Source organism: Acipenser ruthenus, chromosome 26, assembly GCF_902713425.1.
Source record: "Acipenser ruthenus chromosome 26, fAciRut3.2 maternal haplotype, whole genome shotgun sequence".
Classification (NCBI taxonomy): Eukaryota; Metazoa; Chordata; class Actinopteri; order Acipenseriformes; family Acipenseridae; genus Acipenser; species Acipenser ruthenus.
The window spans coordinates 20,812,902-20,836,186 of NC_081214.1; the positions used below are offsets into that span (position 1 = coordinate 20,812,902).

Consider the following 23,285-nt stretch of genomic DNA (forward strand, 5'->3'; position numbering starts at 1 on the left):
CACTATAGTTATACTGTAAGTCTGGAAATGTGCACATACTATACATTCAAGATGTATCATCTGAATATTAGTAAAAAAATAAATAAAAAATGAATCACTGAATTAGAATAAAATGAAACATTGTGCCTTGGTCACACCACATACATGTACCAATCTGCAATGAACAAAGCTTTTCCTCAGAGTAAGGGAAACTTAAGAGCTTTTAGCCTCCAATAAAACAGCTGGAAAAAAAAAAATCATTTACAACCCTTTGGGAATAAGACTTACAACGAGGCTATCAATCAAGCCTAACAGGGGGACTATTCATGCATTTAGTTTGAGCTTTTTGGCTGTCGCTGTTGATTTTATATACATTTCTTTGTTTTATTAAGTTTAACAGCCTCAGATCAAAACCCATTAGGTAACTACTATGCTAATACATATTTAATTAATACGGTAGCACTTTGAACTGTAAGGACATTTATTTCATTACAGTTTGGTTGAAACTTGTTACAATTCAAAATGGGCCAGGAATGTATCCAAGTATAAAAATGGTTTATGTTGACTGAAATTGCCAGCTACTGGGCTGGAACAGTTTTCTTACTCTGTGACAGTGTTCCTTTTCAGATGAAATGACTAATTACACAAATTTGTAAGAATGTGCATTTTCAATGTAAGATAACAAATAAAACACACTGATTCAGCTGTTTAAAAACAGTGGTGTTGTATTTATCTTCCACATGTCAGCAATCTTGATTGTTCTGTTTCATTCTACTGAAATAATCTTACTGTGTCTTCAATTACTATTATTCAGGCTACTGTGTGGATATTTGTATGGTGTTAGATGCTACGTCTGTCAAGGTTTCTTTAGATTGTTGTAGCTCAAACACTCAGGATACACACATTAACAAAAACATTTTGAGATTCATAAACAAAATTACTTTATTTTCTAAAAAATACAATTTTCAACAATACAGATAATCTCTGGCTTTACAAAGTTTGTCATAACTTTTCTGAACATTTGTAAGATTTATATAGACTTTTCACTGGGACCGCAACTTGATAAAAGCACCTGAGCAGGAGCAGTCTCCTCACTGACTGGACCTGTAAACGTGTGTGTGTGCGCGCACCTGTAAATCTGTCTAAACTAGGGATGCTGGGAATGAAACACACTACCAAGCTAATGCCAACTACAGTATGCATATGAAGTAAAAACTAGAAATGTCCATTGGAATAACATTCCAATGGAACACGTGTGTTACATTTGTATCGTTGCCTACTAGGGTTTTTGATTTGATCAAATTAAACAACTAAACATGTCTGCTTGCTCCCAGCCATCAGTTTTTAACTACAAGTCCATAATATCCTCCCATCTAACCAATCCCCCCCTAAGCTGTCTGAAAAATCAATATCACATTTTAAGATGGCAGCATTCCTTCAAAGAATCCTATAAACGCCAGACATAAAAAAGGAGGTATCGCATTGTATATTGTGTCACAGGTAGCTATTTTATAGACTGCAAGTGGATTTAGCCAAATGAATGTGCTTGTCTAAAACCCGGCAACTCTTTCACATTACTGTTTCTCTAATCTCATTGATTCATTGTTGACTAAAACCTGTTTCAAATCTTTGCAAAGTACATTTCACAAGAGCAGTTCCAGTTCAGTTCAAATTATATATATTTATATATTTTATTAAAAGGAAACTTAGACACATTTTTCCCCCCCTCTTTGCCAGGCAACAAACTACTTGACATCAAAAAACAAACTGGAGCTTTACACTTAAAACAGCCACCGAATTACCTGTACAACTGCAATAGACATTAGCTGCCAAAATGAATTTTACAAAGCAGTTTTAGTGAATTACATTTTCGGGTTGTTTAAAATGCCCCCAAATGCAATCTTATTCTGCAGTGTGGAAAAAGCCTTATCTGAATAACACTATTACATTTGGTTTTTGACGGTATTGAATGAAACAAAGCAAAAAAAAAAAAAAAAAATCTCCAAAGCTCATAAATGACAAATACAGAACTTAAGCAACTTTTTTCCCCGCAGAGGAGCTTGAAGGGTACAGCGAGTTCTCATTAATCTAAATTGCAGCCTTTCTCTCCTACTGTAGGTAGGAGTCAGGAGGGTTGGATACACAAAGGACAGTCTCTTCTTATGAGAAATAATAAATGATAACCCGAAGCATCCCAAATCTGCAGACACGGGCATTTTATTCAGCAGATACTGTATCAGCAGCATGATAATTGTTCAATTTTCAATCAAATGCAGTGAGAAGAGAGCCAGCCAGCCAGTCATTAATCTCTTTTCAATGTGCTATACAACGAGGGTAGCCAGAGGGCACAGCAGTTGGAGCATCACATCCGAAATGCTCAGAAGTAGAGTAGCCCTGTGGTTAGAGAAATTGACTGCAGTGTAGACAGATAGTTTTGGTTGTGGAAATTAGTGAGTAAAGTGTGGGGCTACCACATGGACTGTTAGTCCTTCTTTTTACCTCAACCTTTCTTATAAGACATGTGCCAGGCTCAGGAGTCAGTACTTTTCAGAAAGTATGTATGTATGTACAGCCTAAAAAAAAAATCATAAAGACATCCCCAACCCAAAATGGCAAGTTCCTATTGTGCAGAATCAGGTATATGCCTGCTAGGAGAACATTTCAAAAACAACAAAAAAAGAAACAAAACCAACAGTTAACAGTTTTTTTTTTTTTTTTAATACAATATATAGAGCACAGATATTTGTTTCTGTTCATCCTGTTCAGACATAGTTAACACTATGTACATTAAAAAGATAAAATATACATATATTAGCAAGGAACAATACGAAAATAAGCCTGTCAACTGACTGTTTTCAAATGATAAAAAGTTAATAAAAAAGAAAGAAAGAAAGAAAGAAAGAAAGAAAACTGTGGTGTCTGATTTTTCTCCCCGTTTGTCAGTCCTGAGGAAATAAACATCCTCTCAAACACAAACAGGGCTGTCTGCAAGGCACAGACACTACTGTCACTATAGCAACCTGCCTGGGAGTGAAGCGGGCCTCTAGCATCACTGCTGAGCCAAGGCAATTTGAAGCGAGTCTCTCTGACCACCAGAATCAAATCCCCTTGGGCCCAGTTCATTTCTTTGTGGGACACAAATCTAACCACTAACATCTAAGTCATTTTAATCCCCTGGAAGCCACAGAACTTCCACCTCTTCTCTAGGCTTGCCCCCACGCCTGAGATCTCTTGCCGGAATGTGTTTGGCAGGCGGCCCAGCAGGGTTTCCACTTCTGTGGTGCTGATCTGAAAACACAGAGAGGAACAGGTGAAAGGAGATCAACTATACTCGTTTTTTCTTTCTTGTTTATTTACCACTTTGTCTACAACCCTGCATCTTTAATATGCATGCTGATGACAGGGTCATCGTATTGCAGTGATGGATCACCTGGGATTGTGAACAAGTACAACTTGATTCTGACAAGCTACAGCTCTGGTTTCTGAAGAACAAACTCAAATTCATCTAAGGCAAAGATAATGCAGTGTGGCACAGTGAGGCTCTACAGGGGTAATGCATCCTTTCTGGAGTTAGATGATGAGAAAAAGCACACCACAGAAATGGAGTTGAATTTTAAATATCAAGGCTCCTGGCTCCACTTCTCTATGTTTTTACCTTGTTGGCAAAAATGTGTGATGGGGTTTGAAAGCCACACACATCACGGCAGAGAGCTAGTGTTTTCATGAACATGTTTCTTGGTGTGTACCACTTGACTGCCAATGTGTTATGCTTAATTTCATGACTTAAGACGCAGATCACATCTGTGGAGGGAAGTTTGATCTGGGACTGGAATTTACTTAAATCTGGAAAACTGTAATTAGAAGGTAGCCCTGTAAAGATGCAACCTTCTTTTCAATTTGTTCCTATGGCTACAGTAACCTAGGAGCAGAAAAGGACGATGCAGAAAGTGGTGAGCTGCTCAAATAAATTTGCTGCCTACCTTGGTGTCCAGACGCTGCAAATAAGAGCAGATGTACTCAATGCTGGCTCCAAAGGGATGGACGTGGAGAAACGTAGAGATTATTCCTGGAAACAAAAGACAGGATCCCACAGGTATTAATTACACAGTTTTTGGGATTCTGCAGACATTATGGGTCAGGTATGTGTCAGACATCAATGTGTACTACTCCTCTTTCAGTTGCTTTGATTGCAACTGCACATCAACACCTGAATTAACTGAGTTCATTAAAATTAATTCAATTATATGAATTCACTACCATAAATATATAAGGTGATATTTTGTATCACCTTTCAGAGCACATTGCTGACAGTTTGCCTTTGGGGTGGGGTAAGAATGGAAATTGTTCCACGCAAGAGCGATTATGCGGCTTGAAAGAAGGATGTGAAAGAAAAAAAATCATAAATAAATATGTGCTAAATGCAATAAATCATGTCACTTATTTCAGCTGTGGGTTGATTATATTTGTGTTTTAGGACTACAGACGTACAGTTTTGGGTGAACTACTGAAAACACAGTACATCAGCAGAAAAGTTAAAACAAATTGAGAAATAGGGAAACACAAGACAATAAATAAATATATAAATAAATAAATAAATAAAGCTATTTTCAAGCAAGGTACAGTAGAACAGGGCTGACCCTGTGAAACCATCTGTAAAAGGAAATCATTTGCAATTCTACAACATTGTAATTGGAAAGAATAAAATAATATAGGATTCCATTGTGAAAGAAAGGAGGGATAAAGCAATGACAGGAAATGAAATGCAGACATTAGGACCCCAGACAACAGACCTGTCAGCAGGACAGGTGAACTTCATCTTTACATCAGCTCTCCTCCGCTGCGTTGTGACTGATGTGGGCTAATTCCAAATAGAAGCCTGTTAGCTGCTTAACTGCCTTGGAGCTAATCACAGCAATCACTGTGGCGTATAATGAGTTTCACTCTCCAAAGGAATCGACACAATAAATAAAATAATCATGTGCTGGGTTATGAAACCAGCAGCACCCTGCAGCCTCTTAACTATCACTACTACTTCATAGGAAGCGCTGGGGCAGGCAGTTGTACAGACTTTCCCATTAAGTGTTCTACTTTTTAAACAAGGCATACTCGTAGTTGTATTTTTTTTTATTGAGTGTCCTGATGTAGCCTTTGACAAAGCAATCATTAATTGCAGAGCTTGGGGATACTGACACAGAGCACATCATTTCAGTTTGGGGAAATGTGATTGTTATGACAGATCAATTCCAGTGACAGTTTAACTGGCATCTTTATCCAGACTCCATGTTAGCTTGAGTGTGTCTAGGCCATCCCTGTGGTAACCCAGGGCACAAGCAGCTGTTGCATTCAGAAAAAGCATAATCCATCAGGCTTAACACTGTTCACATCACCCCCTCTTGTGAACTCAGCTGAACTGAACACTTTGTGGTTTTATTATTGATTGGAATTAACAAGGTTCTTCCACTCCTCCTGCTCTAGACTTACCCACAAGCAGGGCCTCTCTCTCAGACTTTACTGGGCTGGATGGACCCTTCTCTGGTTGGTTTTCCTTCTCTTGACTTGCAGAAGCAACTTCTAAAACAGTGCTGTCCTGCTAGACAAACAGAGTGAAATTATGTTTTAGCATAAACACAGTGAATCTCCCAAAGTCCTCCGATACTTCCCATAACACAAGCCCTTCACCAGAATACTGGAATTATCAGACTTCAATGTCAGAATCAGATGCTTTAACAGTTGTGTTGCTCAGGGAAAACTGTTTCAGCATTCAGTAACTTTACAGAAAGAATACCCTGGGCTAAGTAATTAAATAGTTTAAATGTCAATATACTAAAATCAAGTCAAATGGGCACATATGCGCATATTAGTATATTAGATTAGTTTGCTGGTCTGCGGTTTCTGTTCCTAGAATTGTATACAATGTATTGAAAGAATTAATCCCCCAGTCCAAGCTGCATTAGGGAATCTGCCTATTCCTCACTTTTAGTTCTGCTTTACATTTTCTGATACAATGGAATAAATTAGCTTTGGCAGCTGACACACTTAGATTGGATTTCCCTTTGTGTCTCAGCCATATATCTTTTAAAAGAATTGCAAAATTTGGATTGTCTGCACAACCCTTCCCTATTTATAAAAATATTCACTGTCCAAACAAGAAAGACCTTGCTCATGCTGCCCTTAAAATTCCACACCACAGTTTAATATTTATTTTTCATTTGCAAATATATTGACGTCAACAACCTACAGGAGTGCTCATCTCTTTGCCTTTGAAATGCTGAAGAGTTCCAGAAATGTGCTTTGGGTATTATAAATATCATATGGGCGATATTGAAATTGAAGAAGGGAACTATGAAAAAGACCTAGGAGTTTATGTTAACTCAGAAATGTCTTCATCTAGACAATGTGGGGAAGCTATAAAAAAGGCCAACAAGATGCTTGGATATATTGTGAGGAGTGTTGAATTTAAATCAAGGAAAGTAATGTTAAAATTTTGAAATGCATTAGTAAGACCTCACCTAGAATACTGTGTTCAGTTCTAGTCACCTCGTTACAAAAAGGATATTGCTGCTCTAGAAAGAGTGCAAAGAAGAGCAACCAGAATTATCCTGGGTTTAAAAGGCATGTCGTATGCAGACAGGCTAAAATAATTGAATCTATTCAGTCTTGAACAAAGAAGACTACGCAGCAATCTGATTCATAGACAATGTCGACCCAGGGGACTTTTTTGACCTGAAAAAAGAAACAAGGACCAGGGGTCACAAATGGAGATTAGATAAAGGGGCATTCAGAACAGAAAATAGGAGGCACTTTTTACACAGAGAATTGTGAGGGTCTGGAACCAACTCCCCAGTAATGTTGTTGAAGCTGACACCCTGGGATCCTTCAAGAAGCTGCTTGATGAGATTCTGGGATCAATAAGCTACTAACAACCAAACGAGCAAGATGGGCTGAATGGCCTCCTCTCGTTTGTAAACTTTCTTATGTTCTTAAATCATTTCTAAAGAAAAAGCCAACAGCTGGTAAGAAAAAAAAAAAAAAAAATTAAAACTACCCACGGACAGCATCAGAAGCACCCATCTCAAAAATCTAACGACTGAAACAACTGAGCGTTAGCTGTGATCACACTGTTGTTTGTTCCTTATAGTTAGGAAATCTATACACTGCCGAGTGGCCGCTTGATGACTGCAGCAATAGGAGCTCCCGGTCTGACTGCACTGCATCAAACCGTCAGGCATCCCTCAAACCCTTGGTGCAGCTCACTCCCTGGCGTTCTGGGTTTCATTTTCTCTGTAGATGCCTTCCTTACTTCCCCCAAATGAAGTGCCAGTACATTATTTTGTAACCCAGTTGTGTCTGGGTGATTTATCCTCCAACAAATAAAGCTCTCTGGCACTCGATGGCCCTCTAATGATCTGTCATGTTGTTGCGAGAGGAGAGCAGGGCCTGAGGACAGCAGAAGAAAAACAACAAAGCGCTTTCCACTTACATTTCCTTGATCAGCGCTCTCGTCGCTCCCTCTGTCATCTGTGTCTGTCGTCTCCTGCTACAATCAAATCAATCAAAAAAATAAGAAAATCTCTTGAGGCACAATACTTGCAAGACCAACTGTGTAAAAATCGCAGGGTATCCAGTGGGAAGTGATTCAGGAGGGCAGTGCTATGGTACTAAAGGAGGGATGTTCACCAAACCTTTTGCCTCCAAACTGCAACACTGATCCACCCCACCCTGAAACCTCTGCCCTTTCCACTTCAGTATAACAGAAGCTTCCATTTTTTTCTGTTCTTTAAATGAACCAGTCACTAACATGTCTGCCAGACATGAACAGTTTAACATTTTACCTTTTTAGAAATGCATTATTTAGTCCTTTGGAGGCATTAAGAAAGAAACTAATTGAAACAAGATATGGACAATTTACCTCTCCCCTGATCTCAAACAAGATATGGTATTCAACCATGAGCTTTTAAGTTATTATCTTTTCGCACAGCTATAGAGCACAAAATTGTAATTTTCACTTTGATGGGTTAGATAGAGAAGGGTAAACGACAGACAATTTAAATTCAAGTTTTCCCCTGACATTTTACAACAAGGTTTGAATTATAGAATATTTTTTTCTACAAAACACACTTTTAGGACTAAATTATATTATTGTATTTTTTTGTACTGAAAATAAATAAATTAATAACAACATGGAGTGTGCAGAAACCAATTTTATAATGAGCCACATTTTTTTAATTTGTCAGTTTTTCGTTAATTGTATGGAAAACTATATGTATGGTATATATGTAATTCAATATGTTAACGTAACATTATTCAGCAGGTTCATTTGACTTTATAAGGCAAAATTAGTTAATTCTATAGGGTGATGCTAAACTTTTGGCCATAGCTGTATATGTAAATTCTTTTTTCATTGAAATAATTTCATTTCTTTGTAGGCTAGGGTTTACAGTATAGAAACATAACTAGTTGTCACTTTACAATATGAACCACTTCACATGAATAAAAGGTTTGGAATTAGTGCATTTAATCAATCTGACACAAAGCTTCCACTGTGCCTTCTTATACAGCACACATTCAAAAACAACTTGCTGAATTACCTTGAAATAGTGCTCATGAATGCCCACAATTAAGTATGGCAGCCTTCTGTGTTACATGTTATATGAATAAAAAATAAATCAAAAGTAATAAAAAAAAGGTATCACAATGCATGCTGCTGGTATAATAATGCTTAAGATTTCATCATACTAACCTGGATTGGCTGTTTAGGTAACAGTGAGGGCTGATCCACCCTCTCCTTCACACTCTGCAGCTGGATCTCCAGCTGCACTTTCTCTTCTCTCGTCTTCTCCAATTCAGCCTCTTGTTTCTTTAATTCTTCTCGGGTGTTCAGCAGTTGCTGGAAAGAGTCAGAGACAGAATGATCCGTTTTATTATTATTTTTAAATGATTAAAAACCTTGGTTTTGCTAATGTGCTAGCAACTATAAATCACTAGCGCGTCAGTGTGCATATATAAAGGAGATTTGTGTTAATTGCACTGTCCGTACGCCTGACATTTATATTGAATTTACTTGAGAATGCAATCATAAAGAGCAAACTGGTGCATTTGAATAAGCGATTATCCTAATTTGATTTGGATTTTAACCAGGTATATGCTAACAGTATAGTATGTACATTTGTATTAACATGCACTATATACATACAAATTGATTCAAGATTATGACAATTTGCTAGGGCCATAAACCTGCTAAATTTCACACAGATTAAGCTGTAGTTGCCCAAATTGTAGCTGCTGCAATCTATAATTGAATAGCTGATACCTGCTCCAGTCAGCAGTACCTGTTGAATAAATTGCCCTTTTCTATTTTAGTCTCTCTGCAATAAATACGTCATGCAAAGCTACACATAGCATTCATAGGACAGCATGTGAAAAACAAACTAACTTATCTGATTTTAAGAGCTAGAATACTCCCAGTAATATATTTTCTTGGGACAACCTGGCAGGGAAACCTCATCCTAGGGGAAGAAGTGTTCATGCTGCCGTTACCCAGTTAAACAGCCAGGGTGGAACGGAGGTGAGGAAGGATCCCAGCTCTACCCACACAGTCACACAGATTCACAGCCTTCAGTTTAAAAAGTCAGCCATACTGCCTCCCTGTCCTTCAGCTTTACCCACTCAGATAGTCTGGTTCTTCGAACTCCTATTAGTGTTAAAATAACTTTCCTAGCTAGGATTAGAGGGAGGCACAGATAAGGGAGATCACCACTAGTGCACCAGTGGAAAACATTTCAGTTTCTATTTTCATCTTCTGATAAATAAATCAAACTGTGACCACCTGGACCTCTGCAGTACCATAAGAATACCAAGTATTTGTGTGCATGCATAGCCCTTTGTGAGGCGTGCTTGGTAGGGATGTAAAGCAAAATCCTAAATTGCAAAGTTTTGTACAATCCATCACGTGGAACTAATCTGAACAATGAAAAGCAGAATACAATCATCACTGTTTTGTATTACTGTAATTTCATTCCATAGCTCAAATCCCAATACTATGGTATTGTTTTTATTAAGAGGACAGCTTTGGCAATGAAGGCACTAACCCGTGCCAGTTTATACTACAAGTGATAATGTAAAAAAAACAAAAAACATACTGTGCTAAAGTTAATGCAGATGACTAGATCATTCTTTCCCATTCTCTTCGGGTGGTGGCTGCTTACTGCCTGTAATGTGTTAGACACCTGCTAACTTGCTTTTTGCCCTAGTCTTCAATGGGCAGGGCTTAGTTACCTGTTGCATGCCCTGCAATGCCTGCTGCAGGAAGCGGAGCTGTTGCTGGCGGGTGGCATCCTCCTCCTCTGTGCGCGGGGGCTGAGCCTTGCCCTGCTCCTGCTTCAGCAGCTCCACCTCATTCCTATAGGCGTCTAGCTGGCAGCGCAGACTGTCGTTCTCCTCCTTCAGTGCCTCCGCCTGAGCTGCCAGGCCTGGAGAAACAGGGGGTACAGAAAGATGGGACAGAACGAGTGAGTGAGTATGTGATACAGTAGATGGGGTACAGAGACTGAAATTGTTTTCATTGAAAAACTGTTGAGGCTGATTTACAAGTTACTGTATCACCTACATAGAAAAATGAGCACAGCGAATCTTTCAGTCAATGGATTACAATTACAATGTAAAAATTGTGAGTGGGGCAACAGTAAAGTATTTAAATGAAGGCACTACTGCTTCTTTTATATAGGTAAATACAGGACTGTGCAAAAGTTTTAGGCAGGTGTGAAAAAATGCTGTAAAGTAAGAATGCTTTCAAAAATAGACATGTTAATAGATTATATTTATCAATTAACTAAATGCAAAGTGAGTGAACAGAAGAAAAATCTAAATCAAATCCATATTTGGTGTGACCACCCTTTGCCTTCAAAACAGCATCAATTCTTCTAGGTACACTTGCACACAGTTTTTGAAAGAACTTGGCAGGTAGGTTGGCCCAAACATCTTGGAGAACTAACCACAGTTCTTCTGTGGATTTAGGCAGCCTCAGTTGCTTCTCTCTCTTCATGTAATCCCAGACAAACTCGATGATGTTGAGATCAGGGCTCTGTGGGGGCCATACCATCACTTCCAGGACTCCTTGTTCTTCTTTACGCTGAAGATAGTTCTTAATGACTTTCGCTGTATGTTTGGGGTCGTTGTCATGCTGCAGAATAAATTTGGGGCCAATCAGATGCCTCCCTGATGGATAAGTATCTGCCTGTACTTCTCAGCATTGAGGAGACCATTAATTCTGACCACAACTGACTGTGGTTAGTTCTCCAAGATGTTTGGGCCAACCTGCCTGCCGAGTTCTTTCAAAAACTGTGTGCAAGTGTACCTAGAAGAATTGATGCTGTTTTGAAGGCAAAGGGTGGTCACACCAAATATGGATTTGATGTAGATTTTTCTTCTGTTCACTCACTTTGCATTTTGTTAATTGATAAATATAATCTATTAACATGTCTATTTTTGAAAGCATTCTTACTTTACAGCATTTTTTCACACCTGCCTAAAACTTTTGCACAGTACTGTATATTATGTTGCCATGGAAGCAGAACATTATATTGAAAAGATAGATCCTTGTAATCTTCATGTACATATGTGCAAAAAATGTATTCCTATACATACTCCCTGGGTCTGCAGCTTCATCTAGAAACACCACAGAGATAAACAATCTTGCTACAACAAGCACAGTGCAACGAGAAACAAAATAAACCACAACACGACATATCCACTATACATGTTGTTCTGAGAGTTTTAATAGAATCCCTTCCTTTTGTTTTACCATCACGAACGTGTCCTGTATGATACTTTCACTCGATATATGATTGTGTGACAATAAATTCAGAGCCATAGATTATTCTACATGTATTACTTTCACTTGATAATGGCTAAACAAAATCCATTAGTGAATATTTCACTGCCAATTAAACTAAATGCATGGTTTGCATTGCTAGCAATCACCTTTAATAATGTAGTGCTGCCTGTTTCCGCTAAGCATTCATATCTGCATAGTAACGTGATCATGCTTCATTGCAACAGCACAATACATTAGGGGACAATTCCATTTGTATTCAGGCACAGTAATGGTAAATTACTAAGAGTCACTACTAATGTTCTCATGCATCATTGTTGTAGGAGTTACATACAAATCTGCTGAAAGAGGATAGATTGGAGTGGTAGCAGCAGACTTCCTCTAAGCCTTTCTGTGCCTACTACTGGAGTAGCATGTTCTGGGAAAAATGTCAATTAAGAATATTATTAAAATGTTAATACATAACGTGTAAACCTGCAGGATTACTTGTTTGCCAAGTTAAACAGGTTAAAGTAGAAAGTAGAAAAGAAAGGACTTTCAACATACTGCACATAATACTCAAGGTTCTGGGCAAGGCCACCAATTCACTTCTGTTGTGATGTAATAACCCAATTGAGTTATCGAATGGATAAACACCCTTTTTTTTATACAGATGGTCTCTAGATGTCACACATAAAGAGAACCTGACTGAGGCTTGAACCTGGCTCCAACATCCTACAGCCTAGTGCCCTAGTCAGTGAGCTACTTGATTTCAGAGTTCAGCTGATACCACATACTGCACGACATCAAGATTAATTAGCTCCAGTATTTAACGCGGTTTGTTAATCAGTAATTAGTAAACGGGTGAGGCGAAAAACAGGCAGCCCCAATTAAAACTGGCTAAAATTAATGAACAAACTAGCATGCATTTACCTAAAGATTAAATGTAATGAGAGCTGTGGGCCAAGCAATGGAAAGAGGAGAGACTTCCAGCAAGGATCGAACCCGTGAAACCAAAAAAGACGACAACTAACTGAGCAGAAGAATCTGCTTCACAAGCAGAGATTCCATTTACTTACCAGGGTTTGTTTTGCTGTATCAAGCAATGTATTTGTGAAAATTGACTTGAAGAGTTCATACTGTTTCTTACATTAGCTGTTATTTCTTATAGAGACTCCTTACACTACACTGCTACATTTAGTTTCTATTGATGTATTTACTTATTTGTTCTTGAATCCTTATTAAAATAAATAAAAAAATAGATTCAAAAGAAATATAAAAGCTATCACAACTGGAACAATATAAAATTGTTCAGTTTTTTGCATGAAAAAAAAAAGCTCGGCTGACACCCAGTATCTGTTGACTTTGCTCAAGCTCCTAGCTGAGGACTTCACTGTGCTGTGTCACACCTGCCCCTGCCACACTGACCATGGGTCAAATAGCCATCATCTCCCATAATCACAATCCTTTGACAGGTGTTTGAGAAGGACCTTAAATTAGGTTGAATTTAAACCTTCTGGGAGGAAAGCTATTTTGTAAGCTCCATTAAGCACATTGCAGGCGGCTTTATTTGACAAAGGAGTGCCCTGGTGTGTAGAAGAGGGAGAATAGCTGTTAGATTATCTGTCAGGGAGTCTGAACAGCAGAGAGAAGGGGAATGCTGTGCATTAGCTGAGACAGCCTTTAGCCAGATTGACATACCAAGATGCAATTGTCTCTAAAGCTACATTCCAGACTTTAAACCATTTATAGAAATGCATCATTCTGTTATTTATCTTGCTTGTGTTTTCACTAACGAATTATATCACAGAACGTAAACACAATATGACAGTTACTTGATAAATTCAGATATTTGTAAAACAAAATAAGCCTTTTCATGTACTATCAAGGCGTTTACGTAAAAATTGATGGTGACACAATAGCAATGCCTGCAGGAAGAGGTGGACAGCTACATGCTCCTGGATGAATGTAGGATACATCAAGATATATTTCCATTATGGGCGAGGTAACTGATCTGTTGACCTACCAGTCTCATCGGCATCCCTGTTTTCAGGTGGGTCCTCCATGTCATCGTCGGACATCTCCATCTCCTCCTCCCTCCGGATCCCCATCAGCTCCTCATTGTGGATATTCCGGATTTCCTGTGGGAAGCGAGGAAATCAATCTATCAGCTTCATCTTTGTAAATACATCTTCATGTTTTTATTTTATTTATAGTAGTTTGAAGATTGGTGATGATGTGAGAATGTGGAGGAGGTAAAAATTTGGAAATGTTCAAACAAAGTAAATAATTCAAATAATATTAAAATTAAAATGATTCCTGCAAACCTTGATTCCTGCAAACCTTTACTTTTAAGCCAGAAATAGAATCTCAAAAGGCATGTTGACCTGGAATTTAAAACACCAGCCTTTTAATTGCTATTGAAACCTCCAGATTGGTCAGATTAGCCAAATAATTCTCTAGGTTTCATCAATTCAACTCTTATGTCTAAATTACCTGAAAATTTGAATAATAGTTTCCTCTTTCATTTCTTTAGCTAATCAGGTGCTAGTCAGTGCCTTGAAAATGACCTTCATGAAAGTTTATGTTGAAGTTAATCAAATCTGGGCTTTTTCTTAAGTCTGATACCAAGTTTCATCACTATCCGATGAACTGGTCTAACAGCAATAAAAGATTATTACCGTATGTTAACTGGAATGAGCTTCATAGTTCTGTGGCTTTGTACACTCAATGCATTTTGTCTGCACAGGTTATGGCTTGTTTTGCCCACTGCATACCGAAAGACTATCCTTTTCCATGCACTTTGGGATCCTTTCAGCTGGCCGGAGAAGTGCTGCAACATGCTGATGAGCCTGACATACTGTATGACCAACATTGCCATTTACCAGCAAAATGGACTGGTTTGCTTACAGGAACAGGATGCATCTCACTATCATTGATTATCATGATGTTCAAGTAAAGTATTCCTTAAACAAACAAGCAAAAACTGTAAACAAACATTGCCATCTGTTCCATGATTTAGATTACATTAACCTTTTTTTATTTTTCTAGTTGAAATCCTCACAGCCTAAACTAAAGTATGAAATCCACAGACCTCTGGGATTAGACTGTCTGTCTATTAAACTGAAGTTCAAATCCATTTGGGGTACAGACTGTTCTCGTAAGGAGGACAAGGCAGCCCCTTATAGAATTAGCAACTTAGTCCCATAGCTGTGCAGTTAGAGAAGAGGACAGGAGAAGCTTCTGTACCAATGTACGTTAAACCCAATAAATCCACTTAGTCCCATAGCTCAACTGCAGGAGAGAGGTGACAGCTCAGAAACTCAGAGCATACTTAAGCGCACTCTCAGGGGAGACAGGCGTTACTACAGTAATACCTGAGCTGTTGAATGAATGAGTTTCACAGCTTTCATTCAGGACAGCGAAGCCAGAAGCATAAACCGAATACAACTAAAAGAGTTATCTGCTTGGTTCTATAGCTTTCCAGTAAAAAAATAAATAAAATACAATAAAAAAATACAACCTCAGTTGTTATTCATTCATTTGCTGTACAAATAGTTCTTTAAATTACCACTTACCAGCACTAGAACACAGAGGTACAGTACTCTTGCTAACTTACCAGGCAACTCAATTCCTGCCCACAGTGAGGGCACCAGAAAGCAAATACAAAAGTGTTCCCACCCTGGGGAGCCCTGAGCAGGTGCAGGTGTAAAAGAGGAGTCTTACCTTTTAATATGAACAGCTTGCAATACTCAACTAACAAGTCTCTTCAAGACTCACTTATTGAACTATGTGTAGCAGTAGATTTGATCAGAGCTGGTTCTGTTCATCAACAATCAAAATGCTGCATCATTCATAGCAGGTTCATATATACAGAGAGAGACACACACTTGTTGAGAGACATACACACATAAAGAAGTATACATTGAAAGCAGTTCTACTGTAATTGTTCCAATTGTGTCAGTCATTATTTTATTGAATAGTCCAGAGCCTTACTCCAACCTCTTGAAACAAGATCTGGGATTGGAACGGACCATTAATCTACAGAGTTTAACAGCGAATATGTCCCTTCCTAGATTATTAAGAGGCATACACATGTTTCCAAGGGAGTTTTATTTTCAGTGTGTTAATGTTTTATATATTGCTATTCTGGGTTGTGTCTATGAGACTTGTGATGACAGCGTCCTGTTAGCAGCAGCTGCTCTTGGCAGTCTGAATGTGCTGTCGGAGGTAAGCAGGCTTGTTTCTGTACATGTGAGAGAGAGAGAGAGAGTGAGAGAGAGAGAGAGAGCGAGAGCAAGAGAGGACACAAGAGGAACACGGAATGAAAGGTTCCACTGCAAGATCTTTGAGTCTCCACCCTTGCTGAACCTAACTGCGTCAAATAAAAAAAAAAATAATAATACTACTAATAAAAATCTGTAATAGACTAAGCTTCTTTTATCTGGCGTTCCCTTAGCGCTGGCTTACATTAAATAATAAGACCATTTTGGTGTATTAATGCGCTCCATTTGAAGCACAGAAACCTTCAGCTTGGTTGAAATAAGCCATTCAGTCCTTTATAACCACCGGAAAATTCTCTCTTTTGTGGTAGAAGACCTTTATAGATTAATATTTGTTTTTTTTGGCTTTAAGAAAAGAGAGAAGACAGAGGCAGGAAGGGAAAATTATGCACCAGTCAGGTTATTATCCCAAAGCTACACCTTTAGGTTTCTCATTTACCCTGCCCACTTTTTATTCATGAGACACGCTTTCTACTCTTATTTTACATTTACACCCCCCCCCCCCCCCTTACCAGTCACATCAGCATGTTCATAAATACACATCTCATTTTTAGCAGATAACCACTCTTTTGTATGAGAAATAAATGCCTAAGTCAGTTCACTTTTTTTGGCACAGTGTATCAGTATAGTAACCCAAGTGAGGATGAATTTCCAATAGGTGCTCAAAATGGCTTTTGGGGAAGGGAGTGGAGTAGAGTGGGAGATCGACAGATAGGCAGTTGCTGTATGGGAGGAATGAAAGTGCTCCTCTCCAACCAATGCTACAGGGCAATGACATGTTTACAACGGAGTGGAAAGAGACAAAATGAACCTTAAACATTAATCCGTTCTACAATTAGAGTTGAACTCCTTAATAAATGGCTTGTTTTCAAATAAAGGTTTTGTTTTTTATTTTAGCTAAAATCAAAGCTGAGGTGGTTCCACTACTATTTACCTTTGCACTGCTCCTGGGTATTTTGTATCCTACAAATTAAGCAAGCATCATTTTTATTTAAGTCATTTTATTTGTTTTTCCAATCAGTGTGAATCAATGTATCAATTGTATTAATTATATTATACATTATTATTACTTGCTTTTATTTCCAGTAAAGTAAATGCTATTTATACTGGTTAATAAACAAGTTTAAGTGTTAAATGTAAAAGGCTCCAAGTACAATAAATGTAGCCCTTTATATCATATAATACTTAATGCGTAACCTAAAAACAATTTAAAAAAAATAAAAATAATAATAAATAATGCTTGCATCTTACATTCTATATGGAATAAAAAAGAAGAGATATTTTATAGGGATAATCTCTAATCAAAAGCATTACCTTACAATGTACTTAAATAGACACTGGACTGTGAGAACTTACAGGCAGTGCGGAGTGTAGAGAGAGGGAGGGTGTGAGGAAAGTAAAAGGGAATGCAACATGTATATATTTATAATGCTTGGTCTTCTTCAGTGTTTCTGTGATTATCCCAAACTTGGTTGCATTACCTTTTCTATGAGCGGAATCTGCACCTTTAAAAAACAAATTCCATTTAGAGTGTAAATTCAGCGAAGTGTGTTCGTTACCTTCTATGTTGCAGGCAGCAGAGGCAGAACGCACGTGCAGTCCTAGAAAATTGGAATTTAGTATATTCTGGGCGCCCCACACAGCTTCATAATGCTATAGCATTTAGTTGCCCAATTCCCTGCTAAACTAAAAATCAATACCCTGTTAGAAAAGCAAAATATTTCTCTCAGGAGTGGAAGTAGGGGAGTGGGTAGAGGGTGAAAGAGGGGAAAGAGAAAAGCTAACAGAATAAGAAAAATCACCAACCTCTGCTTGCTTGCGCCACATGTCCAGGTTCTTGCGCTGGGCTTTCGAGAAATGGTCCCATGCCTTTTGTTTGGCAGAAGCGTGGAATACAGACACAATCTGCTCAACTGTGGTGGCGTGCAGGGCCGGTCAGATAGCGAACCCAGTTTGTACCATCCAGAGAGGGCGAATGAGAAGGAGCAGAGGAGTAAAAAAGTGGAATCAGGTAGGGAGCCAGTCATGCTGTACTCTCCGTTACAGCACTGTGCGGGGTTTAGGTTCTGGGTCATGTCTAGTGGGGAACCACACAAAAAACATGAAGGGCCACAGTCCCGCCATGAGATGACTGCTGTCCTAAAACACCAGACCGTGCTGAACACTGCATGAAAATACCTGGCTTGCTACAGTAATTCAAAAACATCAAGGGTCACCCCCACTGGATTGTGGTGCTTGGCGGTGGGACATTTGTTACCAGTTTTATCCCAGACTGCCTGATTTGTATCCCTGAAATAATACCTGTGTACACTTTAGATATGATCATATAATTTTTATGAGCAAGCCCTCTTTCAAGAGCAGTGGTGCCCCATAATGTTATTCTTTTATTAGAAATAATGAACAACAGGGATTGTACATTTTCAGGAATTGCATTAACATCCATGGATACCAATAGGTAACATTATTAAACTAGCCAAGCAGTTCTGTTGACATTGTTGAATATCTAACTCCTCCAACGTGGCTCCTCTTCAGTGCTTGTTTTGAGTACATGAGTACAACCACACATCAAGGCGAGAACTAACATTTTGTGATTCTTCCAAGAACACACCAACAAGAACCCGAGATGGTTGCCCCACCCCAGTTACTTGTCATTTATAGAACATTAATGAAATTGTGGAGTACCACTGCCCATGTGAGGTTTGCATACTTAAATAATTTGAAGAGAAGATGGTTATCCATTGATGACATTTACTGATCAAAACGGATGATAAACATCCTACTCCCTCCATTGCAAACCAACAGGGCTGTCCCGAGACTTTCTGAAACCACTGTACTTGCCATTGCATGATGTGACAGACACTTTGCAGGTTAACGCCTGTTTAAGTCTAGTGAAATTTTGCAAACCTGTGTTAGGAAACCAAGTTGCCTGGAAATTGTGAACACAGCGTTTAAAATTTCCCTGGGGATGATACCACCACACTAAACTTGATTATCTCTCTGAACATTTTAAGCCTCAGTTATTTACATCACCTATCTAATTAGCGGCAGATATAAATACAGCCGTCCTAAAATTTATAAACCTGACATTGCTTATTTTATTGTATTACGTGATTTAATTATGTGGACAATAAAAACAACCCTGTGTGAAAACACATGGGAATGTAGAAATCAAAACTGCCACTATTTACTGTGGATCTGCATAGTATTTACTGCCACTATTTACTGTGGATCTGCATAGTATTTACTGTCACTATTTACTGTGGATCTGCATAGTATTTACTGTCACTATTTACTGTGGATCTGCATAGTATTTACTATTTACTGTGGAACCTGCATCTGTATAGATTAATATAATACGTATGTTTCTTAGAAGTGCTAATACATTTAGGAAATGCACTAGAGAAATTGGTTAATTAGACAAATCTAGTCCATCACAATAACATGTTAATGTTGTATATATCCTACTGAATCTAACTAGTGATAATCCCCAAGGGAAAACAAAACAAACAGCTACTTTACTCTTATATACTACTACAGGAAGATGACCATGGTTGTAAACCATTAATTGCATGCAATGGTAGCTTATTTTTATAACACACCCCTGACTGCAAGCACCAGCAGTAACATTTTCTTTTCCTTCTGCGTCAAAACTATCACGGCAGATGTGAACTCAGTCCAGGCAGGCCGTTTCATATTTACTGAATTTGATAAGCTGGATATGGCACACCAATCAATATAACAGTGTGTATACTGGAATCATTATATTCTTGATTTCGGAAAGTAAATAACGACAAATGAACTAAAATACTAAATACCTTTTGACATTTTTTTCTACCCAATTTGAAGAGCCCACTTTGTAGCATTTGACATAATTTTCTAAAACTGACACGTATTAGGCAGTCCAAACTATTTTGCTTATGGGCAATCTTAAATTATTATTATTACTGTTATTTATTTTTTTATTTAAACATGAAAGTGTGCCATCAAGTTGCCCGGCACCTATTTTAGGTAACTTTTTTTTTTGATGCACAGCACCTGGACATTATCCACTGGGGAAAAATCATTCACAGCTTTTGGACACCAGTGAAAATTCTTATTTCGAATTTCCTCCACCCAACCCAATTTTTATATTGTTGATCTTAGCAAGAAGCCCTTAGTTTGTTACAACAAGCTTTAATTAACATCTCCAGCTAGCTAACAGTTCCTCAGCCATCGTTGATGCTGGAAAAGCTAAAGGATATCAGCGAGATCGATATCTGGTTTAGCATCCTTTAATGTGACACCACGAATCAATAGAGACGGGAGAGGAGTGTGTGCACAGTGCCTGGGGATATATTCACACCTACTCGTTAGAGCCAGCACGACTGCTGCTCTCAGCTAACACTCCTCATCTCAATCTCCAAGGCAGCTCATGAATGAAAGGTTTTGTTAATTAAAAAAAATATTCTTCCTTGTAGGACACTTCCTGATATCTTTCACTCCACTGCAGCCCTATTTCAGTACTACAGTACCGACACAGCTTTTCCTTCTAGATACAGTTTCCCCCTGGAGTTCAATCTCCTTCACTGTGGGGTGGGTGACTCCTTCTTGCATCACAACATGTCTGATTAACATTGAGATTGAGTGACTTCAGGTCAGCGCATTCTCGATCCTTAAAATGACAAAGAAGGGCCAAAACAATTAAAATCACATACACTTCAGGCAGCGATGTGGCAGCGAACAGAACAATTTAGAATTTGGTTTAGAATTGTATTTCATTATTGTTAGATGTTATTTAATAAATGAGGGAAAACGCACATAAGGAAGGCAGATTATTTTAGATGCAAAGAGCAGCAGCAGCATCCCTAATAATTAAGGGCATTTGAGGGACCAGTCAGTAACTGTTAACAATCTTCAACTTTTACCACAACATAAAAGTAATAAAATAAAAGCAAGTAAGTCAATATCAATAGCTTTTTCAATGCAGTTTAGCTTTTTAAAGAATAGCCTCCTGAGATTCTGCCATGAAAACACTATTTCATACAAAAAAGTGCTTTGCATGCCATGGGTGTGTTATAAATCAGGTCACTTACATACGAGCTCCATAGTTTTACTTACTTCAAATATATTGCCGACTTATCTCCTTCAGGTTAAGTTGCCCAGGATTGATTTAAACATATCATTTTGAACAAATCAGTCCCTATGCTAAACAGACATGGCATTGCATAAGCTTCATGTCACAATATCAACTCTTTGTTACTGTATTTAATGAAATTCAGCAGACCCTACCTGGATTGCATTTATTGCAGATTATCCCAAGAGTGATACAGACCTCCAGAAGACTTACCTTTTTCACAGCTAACATTGACATGTATAAAAAAATAAAAAATAAAGGAAGGAAGGGAAAACCAACTGACTGGAACTTCCAGAGAAAAATATCAAATATTTGTATCTAGAACGGCAACAGAGACAACAGTTTCTCATAGTGTTTATTTTTATTTTTTTTCTGGGGGTCGGGAGGGTTGGGAGAGGTAATCTATCTTTATCTTTTTTTTTTTTTTAAACTACCACAAAAATAATGTATTTATTTTTCTAATTAAGATTTTCTCCTTAAGTAAAGAGGAACTGAAACCAGCTGGCACATCAAGTAATAAGCAACATGGGTTTCTGGTCTTTGCAGGGGGATGAATTTGCATGACGCTAGTATTGACTGTCATAAACAGAGCAACAAGCTTGAAATGTTTACTAAAGCAATGCACAGATTAGTTGGGTCTTACCGCTCAGCTTGTGTACTCAGTTAGTACACACTCACTGTAACAGCATGAGTAACAGATTAGAAGATTAAACAATCTGTTGTGATTGCAACATTTTAACATCTATATGGTTTTAACTTTTGCTTGAATGATTAGACAGTGTAGAACTATACATATTACAACTGCCTTGTAAATGATCATGATAAAGAGGCTGTAGTTTATAGTCTTGAAGCAGGGACTAAAGCAAAGGTGAGATAAGTTGTCGATTGGATGTGATAGATGTGGCGTGCAGTGTAGTCAGCCCAGCATGAAGGGCATAAATAGAAGAATTGTTCAGTGCCGTATCCTCCACAGCATCACATGACCTGAATGCGGTACATAGTTATTAGTGGTGTGAATGGTAATTAGTGGTGTCCCATTGCTCACTAGACCAGGACTTTAAAGGAAACCACATCACTGGAAGGACTGAAAGCAAACAGGAGATACTCACATTGCACCAGGATCCCAGACAGGGCGTTCATGAACTTCTCCTTGGCCTCCTCCATCTCTTTCTCGTGCGCGGCCTTCTCGTTCATGAGGCGGCGGATGTGGCTGTTGGCGGACTGGATCATGGAGTAGAAGTTGTTGGCATTGCGCCGGTTCACCTCCCCCCGCTCCACCCATGTCAGCAGGATGCGAATCACTTCAGGAAACTTGGAGTCATCTGCGGGACAGCAGTCAGAGGCAATGGGTAAGGGGATCAGAAAAAAAATGTTACTTGCTTCCCAATAACCATGTGGTCATTTAAGCTCAGGTCGAGAAAAAATACATTGTCTGGCTATCTACAGAAAAACTCCTCATTCTTCTATAAATGTGATGCACAATGCTTAAGAATGTCACAATGCTTCATGGCAATGGATTGATTTACTTTGTGGTCTACCACAATAACCTACTGAGTTTGACTGATTATTCAAACAGCATTCGGAAAAACAGATGCATCTAAGATTAATTCTCTCGGTTTCATTATTTAAAATATATTCTACATTAATGCAAAAAGACAGTCAGTGTGGACACAGGCTAACTAAGTTTATAAATACCAAGATCATGATCAAATCTTTTAGTCCATTAAAACATATGTTAACTTTATTATTTAGCACAGGGAATCTAACAGCACTGAAATGTATTACAAAACATGAGCCGAGCAACACCCCTACTACCATCACTCTGCCAATTACAGAGCATGTTCTACACAATACATTCCCTCAGCCAACACCATGACAATACTTGCTTTCAGACACTTCTTCTGGAGAGTGGCAATTCATATATCTCACTGCATGCTGGCTACCATACTGATTTTCCATTTCACATTCCCGTCTTCATTGAAAACAAAGCACCTTCTATTCATTTACAGTGTGATTACAGTGTCAATTTAAACAGAGACACTGATTTGTTACCCAGCTGAAACTGCTAGGATGTACAGCTATCACCAAAGTTTAAACTAAT

The 23,285-nt window shown here is 38.4% G+C and overlaps 1 protein-coding gene across 10 annotated transcripts in view; it reads right to left on the reverse strand.

The window, feature by feature from the left end:
• Positions 1-904: 904 nt before the first annotated feature.
• The window catches only part of LOC117430884 (ecto-NOX disulfide-thiol exchanger 2-like), a 117,754-nt gene continuing 95,373 nt past the window's right edge, over positions 905-23,285 (reverse strand). For 5 of the 10 annotated variants that reach the window (XM_059001493.1, XM_059001500.1, XM_059001491.1 and 2 more), the window contains 9 exons: positions 22,294-22,506; positions 17,878-17,984; positions 13,815-13,929; positions 10,255-10,448; positions 8,720-8,866; positions 7,460-7,516; positions 5,461-5,569; positions 3,960-4,045; positions 905-3,267 (listed from right to left, as the gene is read on the reverse strand). In XM_059001493.1, the coding sequence (XP_058857476.1) occupies positions 3,136-3,267; positions 3,960-4,045; positions 5,461-5,569; positions 7,460-7,516; positions 8,720-8,866; positions 10,255-10,448; positions 13,815-13,929; positions 17,878-17,984; positions 22,294-22,506 (1,160 nt within the window). In that variant the 3' untranslated portion in view covers positions 905-3,135. The remainder of the gene's footprint in view (positions 3,268-3,959; positions 4,046-5,460; positions 5,570-7,459; positions 7,517-8,719; positions 8,867-10,254; positions 10,449-13,814; positions 13,930-17,877; positions 17,985-22,293; positions 22,507-23,285) is intronic. The other 5 variants (XM_059001499.1, XM_059001494.1, XM_059001496.1 and 2 more) reach the window with 4 other exon arrangements.